Genomic DNA, 20,098 nt, shown 5'->3' on the forward strand with positions numbered 1-20,098 from the left:
GGATGTAAAATCCTATTGCTGCCTATAGTGGGGGAAAAAGGGGGCACCCAGAGCTCTTTACGGTTCTCTCCTGGGAACTCGAAGTTTTACAGCGCCTGGGAGCAGTGATGTTCTCTGCTTCACCAGAGTCACAGCATTTGTCATGCCTTTGGCGCTCCTGATCTCATACCAAACACTGCAGTTTCTCAGGTTTTTTGCTTTTCTGTCTGAAGGAAGGGAACAGGATTGATAACAACATCCCTGCCTTGCTACCAGGAAACTATGGCTTATAAGTTTCAGGAAATATGTTGAACAGACTTGTGCTTATTTCCTATGTCTCATTTCTCTAGCATGTTTGTACTCTTGAAAGGAGCCACAAAGGAGCAGTCTTTTAAGATTGGTCAAGAAATTGCTGAAGCTGTAACAGCAACAAACCCCAAACCTGTTAAACTGAAGTTTGAAAAGGTAAAAGGAAAACATTTTGTGTCAAGTGTGTTGGGTGAAAATATTGTTACCCTAAAAAAAAAAAAAAAAAAAAAAAGTGAAGATAAAAGATATTTCTGGACAGTAACATAGTATAAGAATATACAGCAGTTGTGTGCTGTACTGTTCCTGCGGTTACATTGCAAGCACTGTAATGCCTCAGGGACCTTGTCAGAGGAGCACTGCAGCATGAGCAGCAAAAAGAAATATTCCTGCTTTCACATCAGGATGCCTGGTGGCCTGTTGTGCTGGCAGCACCAGGCAATTTGAAATGCCTGTCTCATCAATTTTTGGAACATCACCTTCAGTTTTGTATTATATACATGCAATCAAACCAACGTGTGCAACTTGCTAGAGAAAATGTGCACCATCCCTTGAAGTGATTCCAGTGTGTTTAATTACAAGCCTGATACTTATTATTCAACCAGCCTTAGCACACTTCAGGATATGTCCATGTGATACATAGACATATAAAATGAAGAATCATAAAAATCCATTCAGTAGGGAGAAGTGTTAATGACAGTAAGCCTTCTGTAGAAGAGCAAGGCAATGTGATACTAATTTTGGTGGAAGTTTATCACTAGAAAGTCATTAGCAATCAGTTCAGGTGCTCTAGGTATTTTCAAGGTACATACCTGACTCAACAGGTTCAATCAGAATTTGTAAGCAAATTGCCATTTTTTGTAGAAAATACAGTAGAAAAATATTAGCAAGAAAAGTCAGGATACCTCTGGAAGGCACGGCATTTTTTACCTCACTGACTAATGTACAGGAAAGCTTCCCACTTTGAGGTAATTCTGTGTCATTAAGCTGAAGGAGTAATTAGCCGGAAAAAAAATACTAGGTGTGAGGATATACTTGAGAAGATGTCCAAGTGCCCTTATTCACCTCTGGGTCAAAATACTGAGTACTCACCTAGGGTAGCTTCCTAGCACAGGAAGGGAAAGATGCGTCAAAGCTGGAGGGAGCATCAGTCCAAGAAATGGGATACCTGTGTGCAGGACCTTCTTCAGCCTCAGGCGGTCTAAACTCTCACTGTTCCTTCTTCCATGAGAGCCAGGAAGACACGGTGTTATCCTGGTAATACGTTGTTCTCCATTCTTTCTTTTAAAACTGGTAAGGGATACTGATGCAATCAAGAGACTGAAGTAAGAGGTTGGAGAAAACAAGGAAAGGAGAGCATTACCCTAAAAATCCATTCATGAGGAAACTTGTTCTCCAAGCATAGGCATTTAAAAAGCATGCTTTCCCCAAATCAAGATACTAAATGATTTTAGGCATCTCATAATTAGATGAAGTTTGAAAAAAGAAAGCCACTACTTTTTCTGGGAAAGTTTTCTTCTCTGTTGTTTAAAATGTCTTTTTTTAAGAAAGAGAGATGATACAGTTACATTAAAAATGCTGACAGATGCAATCCAGGCAAGTAAGGGTACTCAAATTGTACCGTGTGTCACTTTTCATCTGAGCTTCAGGTTTCTTAGCCTTTACAGCTAGATGAAATACAAAGTGATTTAAGAATGGAACACCACTGAATCCCAGCTTCCTCAGCCAACCTTGAACAGTCCTTTGATTTATTGGTTTTAATGATTTAAACAAACAAACCCCAAAACACAGCAACAACAACAAAGTATTCCTTAGGAAACCCTCCATATTCAGAGCCACCTTGTATTCACAACACATGCCAGACTGGGCTATCTTCTTTCTAAACATTCCAGGTCTACTTGCCATGTGTCCTGCAAACTAAAAAGAGGTACGTGGGTTACATGTATGAAACACTGGACCAGAAAGACCCAGTATTTGACGCAAAAGGCATAGAGACAGTCCGAAGGGACTCCTGCCCTGCCGTTTCCAAGGTAAAATGCTCCTGCATTTCTTACTGAATAAAGTTATAGTATTGTGTTATTTCATTGTACGTTTGTCCTTTCTCAGGAGTTTCTAGTCCTTGTGAGTTTGCTGAGACTTTGTCTGTTTTTCTGGTATGTGCCACTGGAAATATAAATTGACGATCTTGCACAGCATTATAAGGACTTGCACTTTCCATCTTAACTACTATCTTTCAGCCCCTAAAATCTCCATAAAAAGCCCTCAGCCCCCTGTAAGTTCTCTAGAAGACCATTCTTGATCCAGTTCAACTGGAAGTGAGTATTAGCCCAAGATGATGAGGCACGCTGATGTCTGCTAAATAGCTCACTACATAAATCTAGTTTAGCTAAGAATTCATTTAAAATAAACTTCCTTGCCTGTTTATTTTAAGCTGTGTATTGGGGGGGTTAAAAGAAAAAGCTCTTGTTCTTAATCAAGTCAAAACAAATTTATGCCATTAAGAAAGGTAACCACTTAGGAGGATTTACTTCCATTTTTCCTTTTTAATCCCAATGCTTTTGTTTGCCTAGGTGGTCAGAAAGTCATGGCAAAATATTTTAGATGATGGGGAAAAAACATCTTCCCTCGTACTCTGGAAAACCTCTGTAACTGTTGAAACAGTCTTGGGTGCCAGGGTATGGATAATGTCGTGAAAGCTGTGTCAAACTGAGGAAAAAGTTGTCCAGTAATGTGTTTATGAATGTCTTTGAGTGGAAGAGAATGCAGCCTTTTGTCACATTAACATTCTAGTTCTGCTGCTTTTTCTAAGTGGTGTATTAATATTTCCATGGAATTTACTGAATTATTTGTAATTAATTATATTTTTAGTTAAACATGTTTTTCTCACCTTTCTCCTTTGGTTGTAAAGATACTTGAGTGTTCTATCAAGCTGCTATTTGAAACACGGGACATAAGTCAGATCAAACAGTACGTTCAGAATCAATGCATGAAGTTACTGGAAGGAAAAGCCAGCATGCAAGACTTCATCTTTGCAAAAGAGTACAGAGGGAGCTCAGCTTACAGACCTGGGTCCTGTGTACCAGCCCTGGAAATCACAAGGTAACGAGTTTAACAAGTGCCAATCATAGATACTTTTTCTCTTGACCTTTTTACTGCTAAGTTATGAGCAGCACTGAGATGTCTCCTTCAGCTACTGTTGCAGTGGTTGGCTCTGACTTTCTCCTGTGTGTGAAGAAGGATCAGGCGTCAGATAGTCCTAGAAAGCCATTTCATAGTCCTGGGAAGAGCCACACAGGCTGAAGAGTAAAGCCTCTCGTCAGGACACTGTAACAGTGTATTCACTGCTGTTATTTATGCTTTGGTTTTTGTACAAAAGCTCAGCTCTCCAAGATTGCCCATCACTCGCGGCTCTTAGATATGTTAAAAATTGTAATAGTGATGTGTCTCAGTGCCGTGAAACACATTACCAGGCCTAATTTTTCATTCTTTAAAAAGTACCTTACTTGAAGTTAGGGTTTCAACCCGTTGATACTGTTTATCAGTAGTAGACAATGTGATCTGGCACATTTAGCCACTTTGCTTAATACAGAAGGTCTTCAAATTAAGCCATGCTTTTTAAATAAAATACAATTCAAAGTTCTGGATTTATACCTGCTTCAAATTGAATTGTCCTTTGTTTTCTGGGTACTTGAGCTCTTCTTAGTACCCTGGCTGCTCTTCATTAAAGTATTTCTTTAGGGAAGGGGTAGCTAGAAAGCAACCTGTGTGCAAATCCAAGTGACTTGAAAGAGAGCATATCTTCAGGGCCTCACGTTCCAAGTTCTGAAATTTGGGTCTGAGCACGACACAACTTAAAAATGGAACAAATTGCTCCTGCGCTTCACGTAATAGGCACTAATTTCAGTCGTCTGGAGAGCTGATATAATCAGATGGGGGAGTTCACAAGCAAATGAAATAACGATGAATTTGTCTCTGGATGCATTATAAAGGCTGTTTTTAAACAGGAGAATGCTTGCCTATGACCGTCGCTCTGAACCACGAGTTGGGGAGCGAGTGCCCTATGTCATTGTGTATGGCATGCCCGGGCTGCCCCTGATACAGCTGGTGAGGCGGCCCATCGAGGTCCTGCAGGATTCCAGCCTGAGGCTGAATGCCACATACTATATCACCAAACAAATTCTGCCACCGCTGGCTAGGGTGTTCTCACTTATTGGCATAGATGTCTTCAGCTGGTACCATGAGTTGCCACGGGTAAGTGTTTGAAAACAAACAGATTACAAACACAGTGCATCTATAGTGTTTGGGTTTATTGTGACCTTTAATGCAATGAGGATTATATGAGGCAACAGCAAAGGTTATTTCACAAGGCAGTGTTTTATGCCCAGACGTGCAGACCTGATTGTTAGATCTTCCATGTGTTTTTTTTCACGTAGTAAATCAGGGGTTTTTGGCCAGCCCTTCTGCACAGGGTTGATCACACTGTCATCATCTATTTTCTGAACCCTTCCATAGTTCAAAAGAGTATTTTGCCCTAACTGTTTTTCCAAGATGTTCTGAAGATCTTTACTCTTTATAGAAAAGGTGGTAATGCCACAGCAGCAGGAACACTTTTTAAAAAAATCTGTATCACTGGAAATTTAAAATTAATTGTATCCAAAACTGACTTTCCTAAAAGGTAAAGAAATTATTGAGATGCAGGAAGAGAAGTGTTAAATAGCTGGATTTTAGTTTGTGATTCCCCTGACAAAAAAGGAATGGTGAAAGACAATGTATCTGTGTAGTTTGATTACTCTGCTTAGCGTGGACTTGTGCAGCATAGTAGTACATCATGTTTCCCACTACAGACTTTTAATATAGCTTTGATTGACTTCAGTTCTGCTGCTTTTCTCTACTTTTCCGATGGCACTCTGACACTCACCTTAAGTATCTCCAACAAGCTGCTCTAAAAAAGCAGAGAGAGCCCTGATTTTCTGCAAGGCCAGGGAGTACCAGGAGGTCACAGGGAGCAGAGCAGCTGGGTGTTTGGAGCAGAGTGTGAAGGATAGCACGAAACGTGAGTCATGAAGCATCAGGAGCAAGTGCAGAGAATGAGCTTATCTGGGCACGGGGGCAGTGGTGGAGCTTTGCCTGGGGAAAAGGGAGCATCAGCTAGAGCCACGGTGGCAGCGCTGCAGCTGGGACTGCACTGGCACAGACACTGGAGGGGAGGCAGAGTCTGGAAGGCTGCCAGGGCACAAATAATTGTGAAGTAGATCAGCACCCTCAAAGGAATGACTGCAGGAGGCAGAGTTTGAGATGAGAGCAGGAATTTAGCATGTGACTGAGGATTTCCTTCGTTTTTCTGGTGAGATTTCCCTGTGAAATGGGGGGGGGGGGGCTCTTCTGTGTTCTCTCTTCAGGGCAAATGCTACGCTCTTCAGCGTGGGGCAGTCCGTGTTAATGATTTGTGTGTGAACCTGTGCCCTGCAGGCTGTGTTGCACTTTCAGACTCTTCATAAAAATAACCTAGGAATAAGGCAAGCTGCTCTCTTGAAAGTTCATTACCTCTGATTTTTTTCTTTAAACAGATTCAAAAAGCTGCCTCAGCTGCCCGCAGTGAGCTAGAAGGACACAAAGGTACAATCTCCCAGTATTTCACGACCTTACACTGTCCCGTCTGTGATGAACTGACCCAGTATGGGATCTGTAATAAATGCAGAAGCCAGCCGCAGCATGTGGCAGTGATTCTCAACCAAGAAATCCGAGAGCTGGAGCGTAAGCAGGAACAGCTGGTCAAGGTATGATTAAGCATTGTCAGATGTCTGTCAGCCAAAGACAGGGACTGAAATTTCAAAGCGGTGCGTTACTGAATGCCCCCAACAGAAACGGGAAGTACGGTCCGGGTGTTAAACATGTTAGAGCTCGTTTGCTTTTCCTGTTGCTGTTGAAGGCAGCTGTTACTCTCATTAGCTTTGCGTAAAATTGAAGGCAAATGGGAGGATCAGAACAGAACATGCTTATCTCCTTTTCTTCTTTTTTTAAGAGTATCTTAAAATGGTTTGTGGGTGCCTTTCTATAACGACAGTGATAGAGAGTTGTAAAAGCATGACGGATTCACCTTTTTTTGCATTAAAATAACTGATGGTGTTCTAGGTGTTTATATGTATAACATGGATGTGTTTTATCCTGTGGGTTTTGTTACCTTTCCTTGCAACAGGAATTTTCCAAGCCTTTTTTTTTTTTTTCCCTTGAGCTAGAAGTCAATTAAGAGGGTAGCCGACTGTGCTCACGAATATATTATAGCAAAGCACAATGCCTCCCCTTGCAGAAATGTATGCATATTCTCACCTAATTTTTGTACTGGCTTATTTTGTAATTAAATATTTTTGTTAAGATTGATTTTTAGCACTAGCACATGAAGAGTTTTAAAGACTTGCCTGAATCGCAGGGATATAAATGTTCCTGTAGCCTAGGCACTGATTTGATAGGTTCCCGTGGGGCTCTGTTGTTAGAAAACCATTATAATTCGCTGTTCATAAATATTGCATTGCTAAGGTGTGGGCTTCTATTTCTTGCTGTATTTTGTAATATTTGCTCTAATCTGCATTGTAAATGGTAGCAAAGGAAGGTGATGCATGCTCTGCAGTTTTCCTGTGGTACTCTGAACCCTTTACGTTGCTTTTGTTCTGGAATAAATCAGAACTTGGTAGGTTGGTCCAGCCCCGCAGAAGGATCAGTGGGTTTGATCAGAACATTCTCTTGTCCCTGCAACACACAAGAGGTCAGCGAGGCCTGGGATCCCCTCGTCGTCAGTGTGTGATGACTCAACCGCTCTGTAAGAGCATCTGTCTTTTCTAACACGAAGATGTATATATCCTTCACAGCTTAAATTCTTGGCTGATTATAAACATGCCAGAGCCGGCAGAAAACTGATACCACTCTGAATTGTACATTATTTAAACAAAACCCACCACACTTAAAAATGATGTGCCATAGGTTGAGGCCAAAGACTGCTCTCCTCTATACAAACTGAACTTAGGAAGCATCTCGAGTACCATTTAGTTTGGTCCCTTGTGCTGAAACCAGCCACAGCCTCTTCCAAAAGACCTAGAGCAGGCTTATTGCCGAGGTTCTTCTAGGGGTTACAAACCATTTAAATCCTGTTCCTTTTGGTCACAGTTGCAGGTCAGAGGAGTGGGATCCTCTGAGGTGCCACGTGTGGGGCTTGGCGAGAGGGGCAGCTCCTCTCCACCTGCTGTCAGTTTTAGTTCCTGGTCTGCAGGGATTCAGTGCCGATACAGGTCTGGCTGAGAGGGTTGCTGGTGCCCAAGTCATTTTAACATGGAAAGAAGGGGAAGAACTAATTTTAAAAGCAAAGGATGTTGTTTTGATTTGTTGTTCAAACTGTGCAAATGGTAGGATAATCCTGCATAACATGCTGATGTTAGGAAACACAGGTGTGGTTGGAAGCAGATTTCTGAGTTCTTGGGAAAACCATTGGAAGTGGCAGATACTGGAAAGGATTAAAAGCAAAATAGCAAAGCAGGGGCCTTTAGTTTTCTGAAGGCATTTACCTTTGGAAGAACTGTGCGTGCTATTTTATTCATTCTAACGTAGCGTCACCTCCATTAACGGGTAGCTCCACGAACAAGGAGAGCAGTGGAATCTGCGTGCCCTGTGTATTTCTATCTTGGGATTATTTCTGACTTGGAATGTAAAACTCTAATCGAAGCTTATCTTGAAACAGGAGTAGTTTATTACCAACCTTGCCTGTGGAGAGAGTAACTGCAGAGTAAGTTTTGTCTTTTTGCGCTCAGAAACTTCTATACAGGCTAAATTTACCATGAATATAACACACTGCCCCACTTAAATCCACTCAGCTTATTTACCTTACTTTGCCAAGCGTCACCACACATGAGTAGAACTTAAATTAGCAGGATTAAACCCGAGCGGTACAGTCAAGCTGTTCTCAAGTCGATCTGTGCCCGGTTCCCAGCGGGGACGCCTGCCAGCCAGGCACCGCTCGCGTCTGGCAGCGGCAGGAGAGGCGGCAGCAGGGAAGGGAGCTGCTCTGATCCCTCCCTGCTGGGGAAGGGCTTGGTGCTGGCAGGGCTGTGCCCCTTCTGCTGATGCAGCACGGAGGATGTGCGGCCCCACGTGATTTATGCCGTGCTTGCGTTAAGTTTGAAATAATCTGGTTTGCTTTTTTTACATGTCATCTAGATATGCAAGAACTGTACAGGCTGCTTCGATAGACAGATCCAGTGCGTCTCCCTCAACTGCCCAGTACTTTTCAAGCTCTCCAGAGTAAGCAGAGAACTGTCCAAGGCCCCGTATCTCCGCCAGCTACTTGACCAGTTTTAAATGATCTGTGTTACAGGATTCCAGGTGCTATTTTTTTTTTCTTCCCTTCAGTGTTTACCACACTAAGACTATTGTGCATGGTGCTTTTTCAATTCTCATCTAGTCCAGGATTTCCATTTTAACTGTTGGGTTTATTTTCTGAAGAATAATGAACGCTTATCCTAACTAACTTAAAAAAAATAAATAAAAAATAAAAAAAGACATTTGTTGATCTATGAATAGCTCACTTTTTAAGATGTACAAATTTCTTCTTTCTTTCATGTTTCTAACATACTGTTTTATAATGCTGATGTTGAAATAGCTATGTGTGACATCTTGTAAATCCATTTCAAAGTAGAAGTCAAGTTTACTTCCCGGAGGAAGGAGCACTGAAAACCTCTTGAAATGATAAAACCATTAGTGTGTGTTCTTGAACTGTCAGTATCAAGACGTGTTACTTATATATTATCCATTCACTTTATAATTTTGTCTGCGAAATATTTTGTAAATACACTTTTTTACTTTTCAAACAACTGAGTAAAATAATGTGCAATGACTTTTATACAGATAATTTTAAAGTTGGTTGGTATATCTCCTCCTAAGTTTTGCTTGATTCCAAGTAGATTGTTATTTTGATCAGACTGTGCAAGCAGTAGTATCATGTGTAGCATTTTGAAACATTATTTTTTAAAAATTGCTGTCTTGCTTTAGCTATTAATGGGGCATTGTGAGGAACTGTGCAAAGACATTTTTGTTACAAACCTGTGGGACTGTTGCAATACTTTAAATATAAAATTTTATTCCATTTTTGCTTGTTTTGTATAGACATTTCTATTGCTTCTAAATATGCTTAAAATATTTTCTTTCCTTATGTACTGTACAGTTAAATCTTATTTGCCACCATCTTGACAAAATGTGTATTTAGAATATTTGTATAACTGTATAAAATGGAAAAGGATTATGTGGTCAGTGCATTGTTTTCTAAACTGGAAATCATTTTGTTTTAGAAGTTAATAATGGAAACCATATTAAAGTTGAATAAAATGATATGGTAAAAATTATATGCTCTTTTTCTACTTACCCTCAATTGCAGGCACCTTTGTTTCCCTCAGTTGGCACACAAATAGTAACGTAAACAGCACTGCTCAAGGAAGAGTGAGGAATCCGCATTCTGGTTTCCAGTTTAAGCTTCGGGATCCAAAACCTCAGTATTGATTCTTTGGAGACCTTCCCCAGCCCAGAAGAGAAACATTTTCAGTTTCCCGTTAGTCAAAAGACGAGTAAGTTTTAAATTTAGAAGGCCAGAGTAGCTTTGAAAAATAGAACAAAACTTTTATTTACATCAAGGAACCTGAGTGCCTTCTCCAGTTAAGAATTTATTACATTCAAGTATATATATATTACAAGTCAGCCTTAAATTTCGCATTATACAGTACAATGTAAACCCACACCAAGCAGAATAAAAACTGATTAAATATTTAATAGAACATCCACACATTTTAATGCATTTTAATGCAAAGTAACTGAAAAAAAAAAACCATCAAGGCACAAAACGCGGCCTGCTCTTGCATTCTATCATTGGTCATGTACAGAATCAAAGTGCAAATGCCAGGACGAACATGTTAACGCTTGCAGTACAATCCAGCATTTGGCAGCGCTTAAGGGATTAAAAAAAAAAATATTATTTTACATTTAACTGCAAGAGGTTACCTTTAACGCTGGAGTAAATGGGCAAGTGCTCATCTTCAACCCACGCCTGTTTTTATGGACAAAAATAGGATCCTTTTTAAATTCAGTTATCTAATCCATGGACCGTAGCTCTCGTCCTCAACACAGAGATGACTTTTCTAGCATAAGCAAAGCAATGGTAAAGCAATACAGTTCACTTCAAGTAATTTCAACCCATAACATGCAAGTTTGAGTGTTTGAGCTTTCTGGAGGATCTGAAACTTAAAAGGCACTGTAAATAGATCCTCACTGTTAACTGCATATGCCAGGAAGCAGTTTACTTTGGAGGGAAATCTAAACCTGTGGAAAAGAACATATGTCATCTAAAAAACAAACCTTGAGGAACACCAGAATCTAAGAACAAGGAAAGCTACAGCCTTGAACATCAAGGATGTCTAAAACTGCTGTGAGCTGGGCTCACGGGAAATGTCCTAGATCTCTTAATCTCAAATTGCTTCGAACACTTCATTAAAGGCATGCTCTGAGGGGGTAAGGAGAACTATTTCCGTAAGCATATTCCATTTCAAATTTGAGGCCAGAATTGACATCGAAGGCTCTACGTGACTATAAGTCTATGATGACTCAAAATTTAGACGTCGAACAGACACAGGCTGCCACGTATCAATCAGCCGTGACTCTACCCGGTACCATTCAAGGTGGTTACACCAGTTCCACTCTGTCTTCCTGCTGCTGCTTTTGGGATCCTTCTGGCAGAAGGCTGCTCTTACCTTGGCATTCCAGGCTGCTGCTGCTCCATTCCTACTACACAGGCCACCTGCTTTTACGGGGGTAAAATGGGGATGAACTCAAGTGCCTCATGCAGGAATTAATACAGCCAGTAACAAAAAGAACAACCTTTGTTTTGCACAGTACATTTACATTTGTCGGGAAGACAGCAGTCAGAACCACAAGTAAGTGTGTATAGACATGCAATCGGTAGAGAAGGTTCAGAGAGGTTACAGTGTATTTCCAAATGCAGCTTTATTCATTTTCTGGCTGTTTTAGTACTTGATTATGCAAGACATGTAAACTATCCCTGAGAACAATCCTACGTGCAGGACATTCTGATTTGGAATTTCATTCAAAAAATCAGCGTACAAATCAGGGGTTATTTAAAATCTTCCTGGTCGCCAGGTGTGTTTCTTAAACTAATTTTCCTCTGACAACATGATATCAGGTACGGGGAAATGTTTTCAAATTGCTGTCAACTCAGGGCAAGCCTATGGATTGCAGGTGTGGTGGGGAGCGGCCATGGAGCCGTCTCCGCATCTTTTGTTGTTTGTCTTGCACCAAACCCAGTCTCTGCCAAGGGAAACCTGTGACCACCCCGGGGCAACGGGAACTCCTGCAAAAGCGCAGCAGAAGCAGTTACCGCTTCCCCCTCCTCATCCACCCGTGGGATTTGTCCATGCCATCAGATAACACCCCCTACTTTCATCACACAAAAAGCAATTAACGTAGCGTGCAGGAGGGAAATGGGGAAAAGGGAAGCTGAAGAAATGCAGGTTTAACCTTCGCTCCCTCTGCTATCCCACTCCATTTGTTACCATGTGCAACAAACAAAACGCACAAGGCCACACAGACAGACACCTGTCAAACTTTGTCACATGGACCTAGAACAGGACTTGGCCTCTCACACACAACCCTTCAGTGCAGTAGAAACATTCCTCTTTCATGAGGTTGAAAAGTTCAGCATCACAGATAACCGATTTCTCTCCTCTCTTATCAAGAGATTCTGTGACCAAGCACCTCAGAACTGCACCCTTCACTCACCCCAAAAAAATGAGTGGTCCAAGCAGTTCCCTTCTTTCCTCGTTAGTGCTTATTACAGTATATATTACCGAAATGCATGCCTCACATTTAGAAAACATCTCTTACGTTTATCTGGTACAGTCTATACATTTTATCATGTTACCGCATTCATGTCCTCATGGCCTTTCCTGCTCCAAGACACATCACTGCAGACTGAAAACGGAAGAGGAGAAAGGGCCAAACAAACATGGAAATGGACACGTGGAGCTCTGCGCCACTATCAAAAATTCTTGAACCACTTTATAAGAACAGCTACAATTCAATGGCATTTCCCTTTAAAACAAATAAAGTCAGCTTTTACTTTAATCATTCTTCTCCCGGTCAACATTCACATTTTTTCTCCCAGGGGAGCCACCAGCAACCACTGGAGAATCACGCAATACGGCGTCCAGATGGGGCTGGAGAGAGCCTTTGGCTGGAGAGTCCCCCGGTATCTTACGGGAGGTCTCTATCACAGAGTTTCTCAGCGTGTCATTCATTTCTATTACCTCAAAGTCTGCTTCGTTCCACTCCCCAACATCCTCCTCATCCTCTTCATCCTCATTAAGCCCCGAGTTTGACAGCAAAGCTTTCCGGTCCTCGCTCTCACCCGCTTCTTTCATGTCACTCTCACCAGGAGAGTTGGCCAATTTGTACATCAGAGGGAAGAGTATAACTGTCATCGCAGAAGTCACCAAGGCAGTGTACATAACCACAGGGACGTGGTGAAACCTGCCTTGAAGATACCCCACCACTGCAGGAATGCACATCTCGCCCAGCGCAGCGCCGATCACAAACAGAGAAGCCGACTTTCCCTGCACGACCGTGTACTGTTCTATCCAGGAGATGCCGCTGGGAAAGATGGTGGCCATCGATGCTCCATACACCGCGGTCCCCACCCACAGTGAGGCTGGGTACCTTGCAAGGAAGGCCAAGCACGAAGACGAGGCAGCAGAGCCTATGATACTCAGCAGGATCATGGTGCCAGGGTACAAGCAAGCAGCACAGAATATTGCCACTCCTCTGCAAGCAGCAAACGCACCCCAGAAGACAGAATTCAAAGCGGCTGCTTCGTTTTCTTTCATCTCGGCAAAGACCTTTGCGTAAGTAAATATGTAAGAGCCGTAAGTGACCTCCGCTCCCACGTAGCAGAAGAAGAATATGAACAGGAGAAGAATAAGAGCATAGTGGTACTTGGCAAACGTGCACTTCTGCAGGGAAGCCTTTGACTTGTCTCGAGCTGAGCTGCCCTTTGAATACAAAATAAAAAAGAAGAAAGAAACTAACAGAAGATAGGTCCCGATGACAACATAGGACCACAAAAAATCTGCACCAAGATGGTGTTTCAGTGCTGATGCAGCTGATGCTGTCGGCACAGACCTCGGGACAGACTGGTTTCTCTTTTCAGCTACTGGCAGGTCTTTAGATTCGGAGCCTCCCAAGGCCATTTTAGCCAGGATCGGAGCCACAAACGCACCAACAGCAAAACTGAAGTGTAAGGCCTGCATATGTGGCCCAGCCTCTGCTCCCCAGGTGTTCAGTGCCAGTACATTGCCACCTGCAGATCAGAGAGAGGAGGAATCAGTCATTTTAGTCTGAAACCAGCTACTGATTTTGGTTGGAGGGGAAAAGGCAAAAAACCCATAACCTACAAAACTAACTCAATTTGCAATAATACCATGCTTAGCAAATACAATGTGCAAAACTGCAGTTAACTGAAATTCTGCCTGTAGGTACCTTAAGCCCACGTGATTACCTGAGCTTTAGGAGGGTATTCACAGCAGTCAAAACGAAGAGCCACGCAGTGGCTCGATCCAGCAGCAGTGGCCCTACCTGTTGCACTGGGGGAGGTTTACGCTGGATATCAGGAAAAAATTCTTCACTGAAAGGATTGTCAAGCATTGGAACAGGCTGCCCAGGGAAGTGCTGGAGGCACCATCCCTGGAGATATTAAAAGACATGTAGATGCGGCGCTGAGGGACATGGGTTAGTGGTAGACTCGGCAGCGCTGGGTTAGCAGTTGGACTCCGGGATCTTAAAGGTCTTTTCCAACCTCAGTCATTCTATGACTCTAATTACCCTACCTGACAATTTGCAGCACTTTTCAGCCTTTTTTCAGAAGAGCCAATTAACTGCTGCTCATTTCTGTATTTAAAGCAACAATGCACAACACTAAGAATCAGAGGCTTCATTAACCAGCATCCCAGGAAACACCAAGAATCACTTGCTTCTGATGGGCTGGGACCACCCCGACTGCGTTCAAATGACTTTCCAGAAGCGGAAAGGTTTACAATAACACCGCTGCAAAGACCAAACTACAATGCCCTCAGATCAACAATAATGCTAGAAAATAAGATCTCAGGGAGACATTTTTAAGTAGTCCCTGAGAAGAATGCAGGAAAATAAGAACAGTAAGCAAATTCCTGTGCTACAGTACAGCGACCCTTGTCACTCAGCACTAACACTCTTCTAGATTAAGTCGGTTAAACTCTACTGCCTTGCTCTTTGTTACTCCTGCTGCTCCTGCTCAGGCTGGGAAGTCTCCCTGCCTCAGAGGTCTGACTTCCAAGGAGCACACCCACCCACTGAAGGCATTTTTACAATCAGCCGGCAGGATATTCCCATATGAAGACTCTTTGAACCAAGTGCCACATATAATGATCCTACCACAGGCAGCAAATACACCTTTGCACTCAGGTTAATTAGCATAACCTGTGCCCTGCAAAACGGTCTTTTTCATTACTGGATCCTTCATCGTGGTCTTTTTAGTGTTAACAGAGCTCCCTCAAATTCCACAGAATTTCAGCAGGCGGCTCACAGGTGCAGCTGTCGCTCCTGTGTGCTGCCCACCAGCCAAGCCACCGAACACAGTCGCTGGCTGGGACGCTTCCAGAGCCATTTGGACAGCTAGGCTAACACATTAGCCGGCTCTTCTCAAAAATAAGCCTGTCCTGGAGCCGGTCAACCAGATCCAGCACTACCTTGCGGGCTAGTAAGTAACCACAGGCTCCCTCCGTAAGCCAGGGAAGTCAGCACGCTGCTGGGACATCAGGTGAGCAGCTGCCTATTGCGGCTTCATCGCCACCTTCCACAGCAACACCCCAACACTCCCCTGCTGATGTATTTTGGTTGTTTCCTGATCTCCAGCTGCAAGTATGCCAGTGTTACCCAGTCATCTCGAAGCGTGCCTAGTCTCCTGCCGTGGCCTCGCCTCCCGATCCAAACTGCCTGCTACGCCCAGGCGTCACTAACTCACCCTTTCTAAGTCATGCTCGATGTACTGATGTCTGTGGGAGTTTCACACCTCTGGTATAACTGACCTTTCAGCCACACCAAATTTGCTCTGCAACTTCACCAGTACACATCTTCCTCCAGTAAGAAGCCTCTACTAATAAACCGGTTTTAAACAGATTTCCAGCAAAAGTGGGGTTTTTTCCAGGCCATTTGCAGTACACACATGCCACAGTCTGATCTGCGGGATAGAATAAATCTGTGTTCCCAAACACCTACACGAGGCTGGTCGAGGGCAGCAAATATTCCTTACTTCAGGGAAATGGAAGCCATGGTGCTGTAAGCGAGCCATGGCAATAAATGTCTGCTGTGAATTCTCAAACGGCACCTAGCTAGCTTTGGGTAGGCAGCTCTCCAACACAGCAACTCAGAGAATCTCTCAAACACTAGGGCTTGCTCAGGATTAAGGTAGCTCCAGCTAACGCTAATGAACTGTAACCCAACCAGCTTCCTGTAGACGAGTAAGTTTTCTGTAAGAAAACACTGCTTAAAGGGCATGTGACACTTTCTTTATGCCTGTAAAGGCCCACAGAAAAGCATACTGATCTCCTCCTGGACACAAGAGAGAGATGCCCAGCTCCCCCAGCCCCTTAAGGAAAGCCTGTCACAGAGACATAAACACTGGAAGTCTCAGGACCAGAATAATCAGAAGAATCCCAGCCAGGTAAAACGGCTCCCCTCTTTTAATTGAAGATGTGTCCCATGAAATACCAGCAACAGTTGTAGTGAGCTTCAAGTTTCAGTTAGTTCAGTAAAGGAGCTATTGGACCACGTGGTCCCTTACCTGTGTCTAGAATTCCCATGGAAGCTCCAATAACTGACATCAAGACAGTTAACAGCAGGGATTTCTTACACCAGGGTATCCCATAAAGACCAACCGTTGTTCCAAACATGGATAATGCTGGAAAAGTTAAAACAAAAACCTCACATACTACAGTTGCCATTTAAACTATGAAACATGAAGAAGACCAAGAAATACAAATACATTCGTAACTATTATAGTTACAGATAATACTAATAGACAATGTAACCGAACCACCTCAATTCATGATTAGCAAAAGCAGCTGGGAAGTTCAACAGAGTCATTTTTCACTGGGAAAAAAAAGGAATTTCATCAGAATATAAACACCGCATGAAAAACCTGTTTTGCCAAAGCTTTATTTGCAAAGGGAGTAGCAACTGCTGCTACAACACTAGGAAGCCTTCTGCAAACTTTTGGTTTAGAGGTGCCATTTCAGTATCTTCTGCAAACTTCTGATCTAGAAATGTTACTTTACCACAAATGAAGTAAACCTTGTTTCTGAACAGTATGAAGTTTACCCTCTGAGAACTACAGAGCATTAAATATGGCCCCATTTGAAAAGAACCCAAATCACTAAACTCTTAACATCCTACAAAGCAATTGCACCTTGGCCAACAAGCGACCTCCAAACAAAAACGCTGACTTTCATTTATATTACATTCTCACACGAGACATTCCAAAGCGTTTCTGGAGTTTTGAGACAGAACTACAAAATTTCTCATAGTAAATTTAGCAGCAATTCATTAACTATTAGTTTTGCTATTATTAACTACACTTGCAATATGCTGTTTCAAAAAATATTTTCAGCAGATGGAAATTACTTTTATTACAGTTTGGGAAGAAGTTCAGCAGTTAAATTCTATGCTTATAATGACATTCATAAAATAATCTGCAATGTATATCTTGAACGTATAGGATTAGGCTTTTAGAAAGCTGGTACCAGTTCAGATATCACTATTATTTTTCAAATCAATGCTTGAGCATAGATGGGATAGGTAATTAAAAAGATCAGTGGGGACTGATGTAATTAAGAACTTAGGTTAATTCCAACAACAAAGGAAAACATAAATAACCAGAACACTACAGGCCTTGCAAGATAGCTGGAATACATGCCTCAAAACATTTTTGAAGCTGAGCTGCTAAGCTGCATGAAGAAAAAGCTAAAGATGGGATGTATTAAGTACAGCCGCTCAGATGCCCCACTCAGAGCTGAGAAGTAACTTCTCAGCAAGTTCTCAGTTGTCCACTTCAGCTCTGCGCCTGAAGATTGATCCTTAAAAGCTTCCTTGACAAAGACAGATTATGTCTTCAATTTTTTTGTACAGTAGCAGAGCTTCAGTAGTTGAAAAGATGGGAGATAAAACTACACAAGCCAAAATCTCTTACAGGCAGCCCTCAGATGATAAAAATGAGAGAACATTCAGTGGTTCAAATTTGGTTTTGCCAAAAGCACTACCAAATTGGAAAGGATTAGGAGATGAATCATTTTGCATGCATTGCTGACAGACAGCTGTCCTGCGTGATACCTCAGGGTAAGAAGCAAACACTAAACTACTTCAAGTTAACACTCACTTCCACAGGTGTATTAATTCCATTACAGAAGGTAAACGACAGACAACTCTGACCTTGTCAGATATACAAGGAGGCTAAAGGATACCCACGTTACAGGTGTTCTGGAGGAGAGGAATAAAGAACAGGGAGGAGATCAATTAAAGACATCTTAAAACAAGAGCAAGTAAGAACTGATCTGCGAAGATGAAGACAGCAAGAAACAGGGGGGAAAGAAAGAGGAGACAGACAAACATATTATATGACGTGACTGCTCCCGATAGCAGAGGACAGGCATACGGGGATAAGAGGAGACTTAGTTCAAACACTAGCAATGGAAAATGGATCTTCTCATACTCTCTGAATAACCCTGTAATTACAGCACAGTCCTCAGGGGACCTGTGCCACGGAGTCACAGTTCTGTTGGAAACTCCCCCTGTAAAGGTATGGGAAGAAGAAGGGGAACAGTGAGCTCTGGTATCTGGTTTAGTCCCTAACTTACAGCACAAAGGCACATGCTACCATTACTGCACTAGAAAGAAAAAAAAAGACAGGGCTTCCACTATTTTAAGTGTGCTTCTAGAATCTCTACCTGAACGAGATACTAACACCACTAGAAGGAACACCTCATTTCTGGATGCCGAGTGTGGTTCTTGGTGACCTGGTGGCCAAGCAGCCCTGCTCTTGCCAGGACAAAGCCAGTCCTGTGCTCCTTACAGTGGAGTCTCCACATGTCATAAGATCATAATGCGGTTCCTACAGAGTTATAAACATTTTCATGGCTAGGCAACGACTGAGCAGCAAGTTTCCACCACCATCACATGTGGTGTTTAATATTTTTCCACTTTGAAGAAGTTCTAATAAGGCCCTCCAATCAGCACCTCAGTACACAAAGATGATCACTTCTGATGAGGTTTAAGAAAGGGAAGGTTTTGCGAAGCCCTCCCCCAGAAGCGTCGCGTCCCTCCTGCGGGAGGCTTCCGCCCTGCGCCCGTGAAAGCCCAAGCACCGCTGCCCGTTTTGTTACTGTTTCATAGTGACGTTATCGAAGCTGCGTGTTCCAAGAGGATCTACACTACGTGTATTACTTGACACAAACGGAAAAAATAGCCCGGTTTCACTTCCCCTGCCCAGACCAAAGGCACCCGTCCGACAGGTTTTCTCGGTTCCCGCTATCGGCGTGCCCGGCGAGCGCAGCCGCCTGGGAACAGCGCTGGGCGGCGCTGTGGCCGGGCGCGCGCGGTGTCACAAAACGAACGGGACGGACTATCGCGACAGCGACCCGCAGCACAAGCGCGGCGGCCCCGGCCCCGGCGGCGCGCGCGGCCCCGGAGGGCGCCATTTCCCGCCCGGCGCGGCACTCACCCAGGAGGAGGTGGGCGTTCATGCAGTCGAAGAGCACCCCCCCGAGCACCGACCCGCCCAGGTAGCCCAGGGACCGGCCCACGAAGATGTAGTAGATGTCGCTGACGTTCCGGTGGACGTTGGCGGCCAGGTTCGGGAAGGTGGGCCCCAGCACCGCGATGCTCATCCCCTGCAACACACGTTAACGGGATGACCTGGCGCGGCGCCCGCGGCGGCTCGCGGCCCCGGCCGGGCCGAGGGGCGGCCGAGCGGCTCGGGGCCCGCCGGCGGGCAGAGGGACGGGGCCGCAGGTGCGGTGAGCCGCCCGCCCGCCCCCGCCGCGCTCACCAGCCCCAGGAAGGCCGCGCACAGCGCCCCGGAGATGCACCAGCGCAGCGCGGCTCCGTCCCCGGCCCGGCCGCACCGCCGGCCGCCGCCGCCGATCACCTCCGCCTGCGGCGCGGCTGAGAGACGCGGCCCCGCCGCCTCCCCCGGGGCGGCGAACCGGACCTGCTTCTTCCGCTCGGCGCCGGCCATGGCTCCTCCCGCCGCGGCGCCGGCACCGACGGCCGCTGCGGCCCGCGGGGAACGTGGGGGCGCCGGCCCCGCCCCCTCGCATGGCGGCGCGAGGGAACTACGGCTCCCGGCGTGCCCTGCGGCTCCCGGCGTGCCCTGCGGCTCTCGGCGTGCGGCGCCCCCGCCCGCAGCCGGGCCCCTGCGGAAAATGGCGGCAGGTCCGTGTCGGTCCCCGCCCGCGTTGCTGTGGGTGTTTTTGGTGTTTTGGTGTTTTTTTTGTTGTTGTTCTTTGGGTTTTGTTTTTTTTTTTTAAAAAAAAAAATAGTTTTCCACCTCCCGCGGCCGCTGGCCGGCTTTGCAAGACTGGTAGTGCAAGGGCTATTAACCCCTGAACTTGCACGCGCAGTCTTACACCATAGTTATTTCACTGTGGGGAGAAGGCTTGTCACTTCGAAGCCTCACGAACAACTC

The 20,098-nt window shown here is 44.3% G+C and overlaps 2 protein-coding genes across 4 annotated transcripts in view; one reads left to right on the top strand and one right to left on the bottom strand.

Moving 5' to 3' along the window:
• REV3L (REV3 like, DNA directed polymerase zeta catalytic subunit) overlaps positions 1-9,668 on the top strand; it is a 124,028-nt gene extending 114,360 nt beyond the window's left edge. For both annotated transcript variants that reach the window (XM_080388168.1, XM_080388169.1), the window contains 6 exons: positions 330-444; positions 2,178-2,315; positions 3,194-3,384; positions 4,290-4,536; positions 5,853-6,062; positions 8,488-9,668. In XM_080388168.1, coding sequence (XP_080244294.1) covers positions 330-444; positions 2,178-2,315; positions 3,194-3,384; positions 4,290-4,536; positions 5,853-6,062; positions 8,488-8,628 — 1,042 coding nt within the window. In that variant the 3' untranslated portion in view covers positions 8,629-9,668. The remainder of the gene's footprint in view (positions 1-329; positions 445-2,177; positions 2,316-3,193; positions 3,385-4,289; positions 4,537-5,852; positions 6,063-8,487) is intronic.
• A 246-nt stretch (positions 9,669-9,914) lies between these two features.
• Positions 9,915-20,098, bottom strand: MFSD4B (major facilitator superfamily domain containing 4B). Of its 2 annotated transcripts, none has more exons than XM_080388182.1 (4): positions 19,622-20,098; positions 19,133-19,301; positions 16,202-16,318; positions 9,915-13,684 (listed from the first exon to the last, which is right to left on the bottom strand). In XM_080388182.1, the coding sequence occupies exons 1-4, from the start codon at positions 19,646-19,648 to the stop codon at positions 12,450-12,452; spliced, it is 1,548 nt and encodes a 515-aa protein (XP_080244308.1). In that variant the 5' UTR covers positions 19,649-20,098; the 3' UTR covers positions 9,915-12,449. The 2 variants fall into 2 exon arrangements, with proteins under 2 accessions (XP_080244308.1, XP_080244307.1); XM_080388181.1 differs by having other exon boundaries at positions 19,460-20,098.

Source organism: Falco punctatus (assembly GCF_963210335.1).
Source record: "Falco punctatus genome assembly, chromosome: 5".
NCBI classification, from domain to species: domain Eukaryota; kingdom Metazoa; phylum Chordata; class Aves; order Falconiformes; family Falconidae; genus Falco; species Falco punctatus.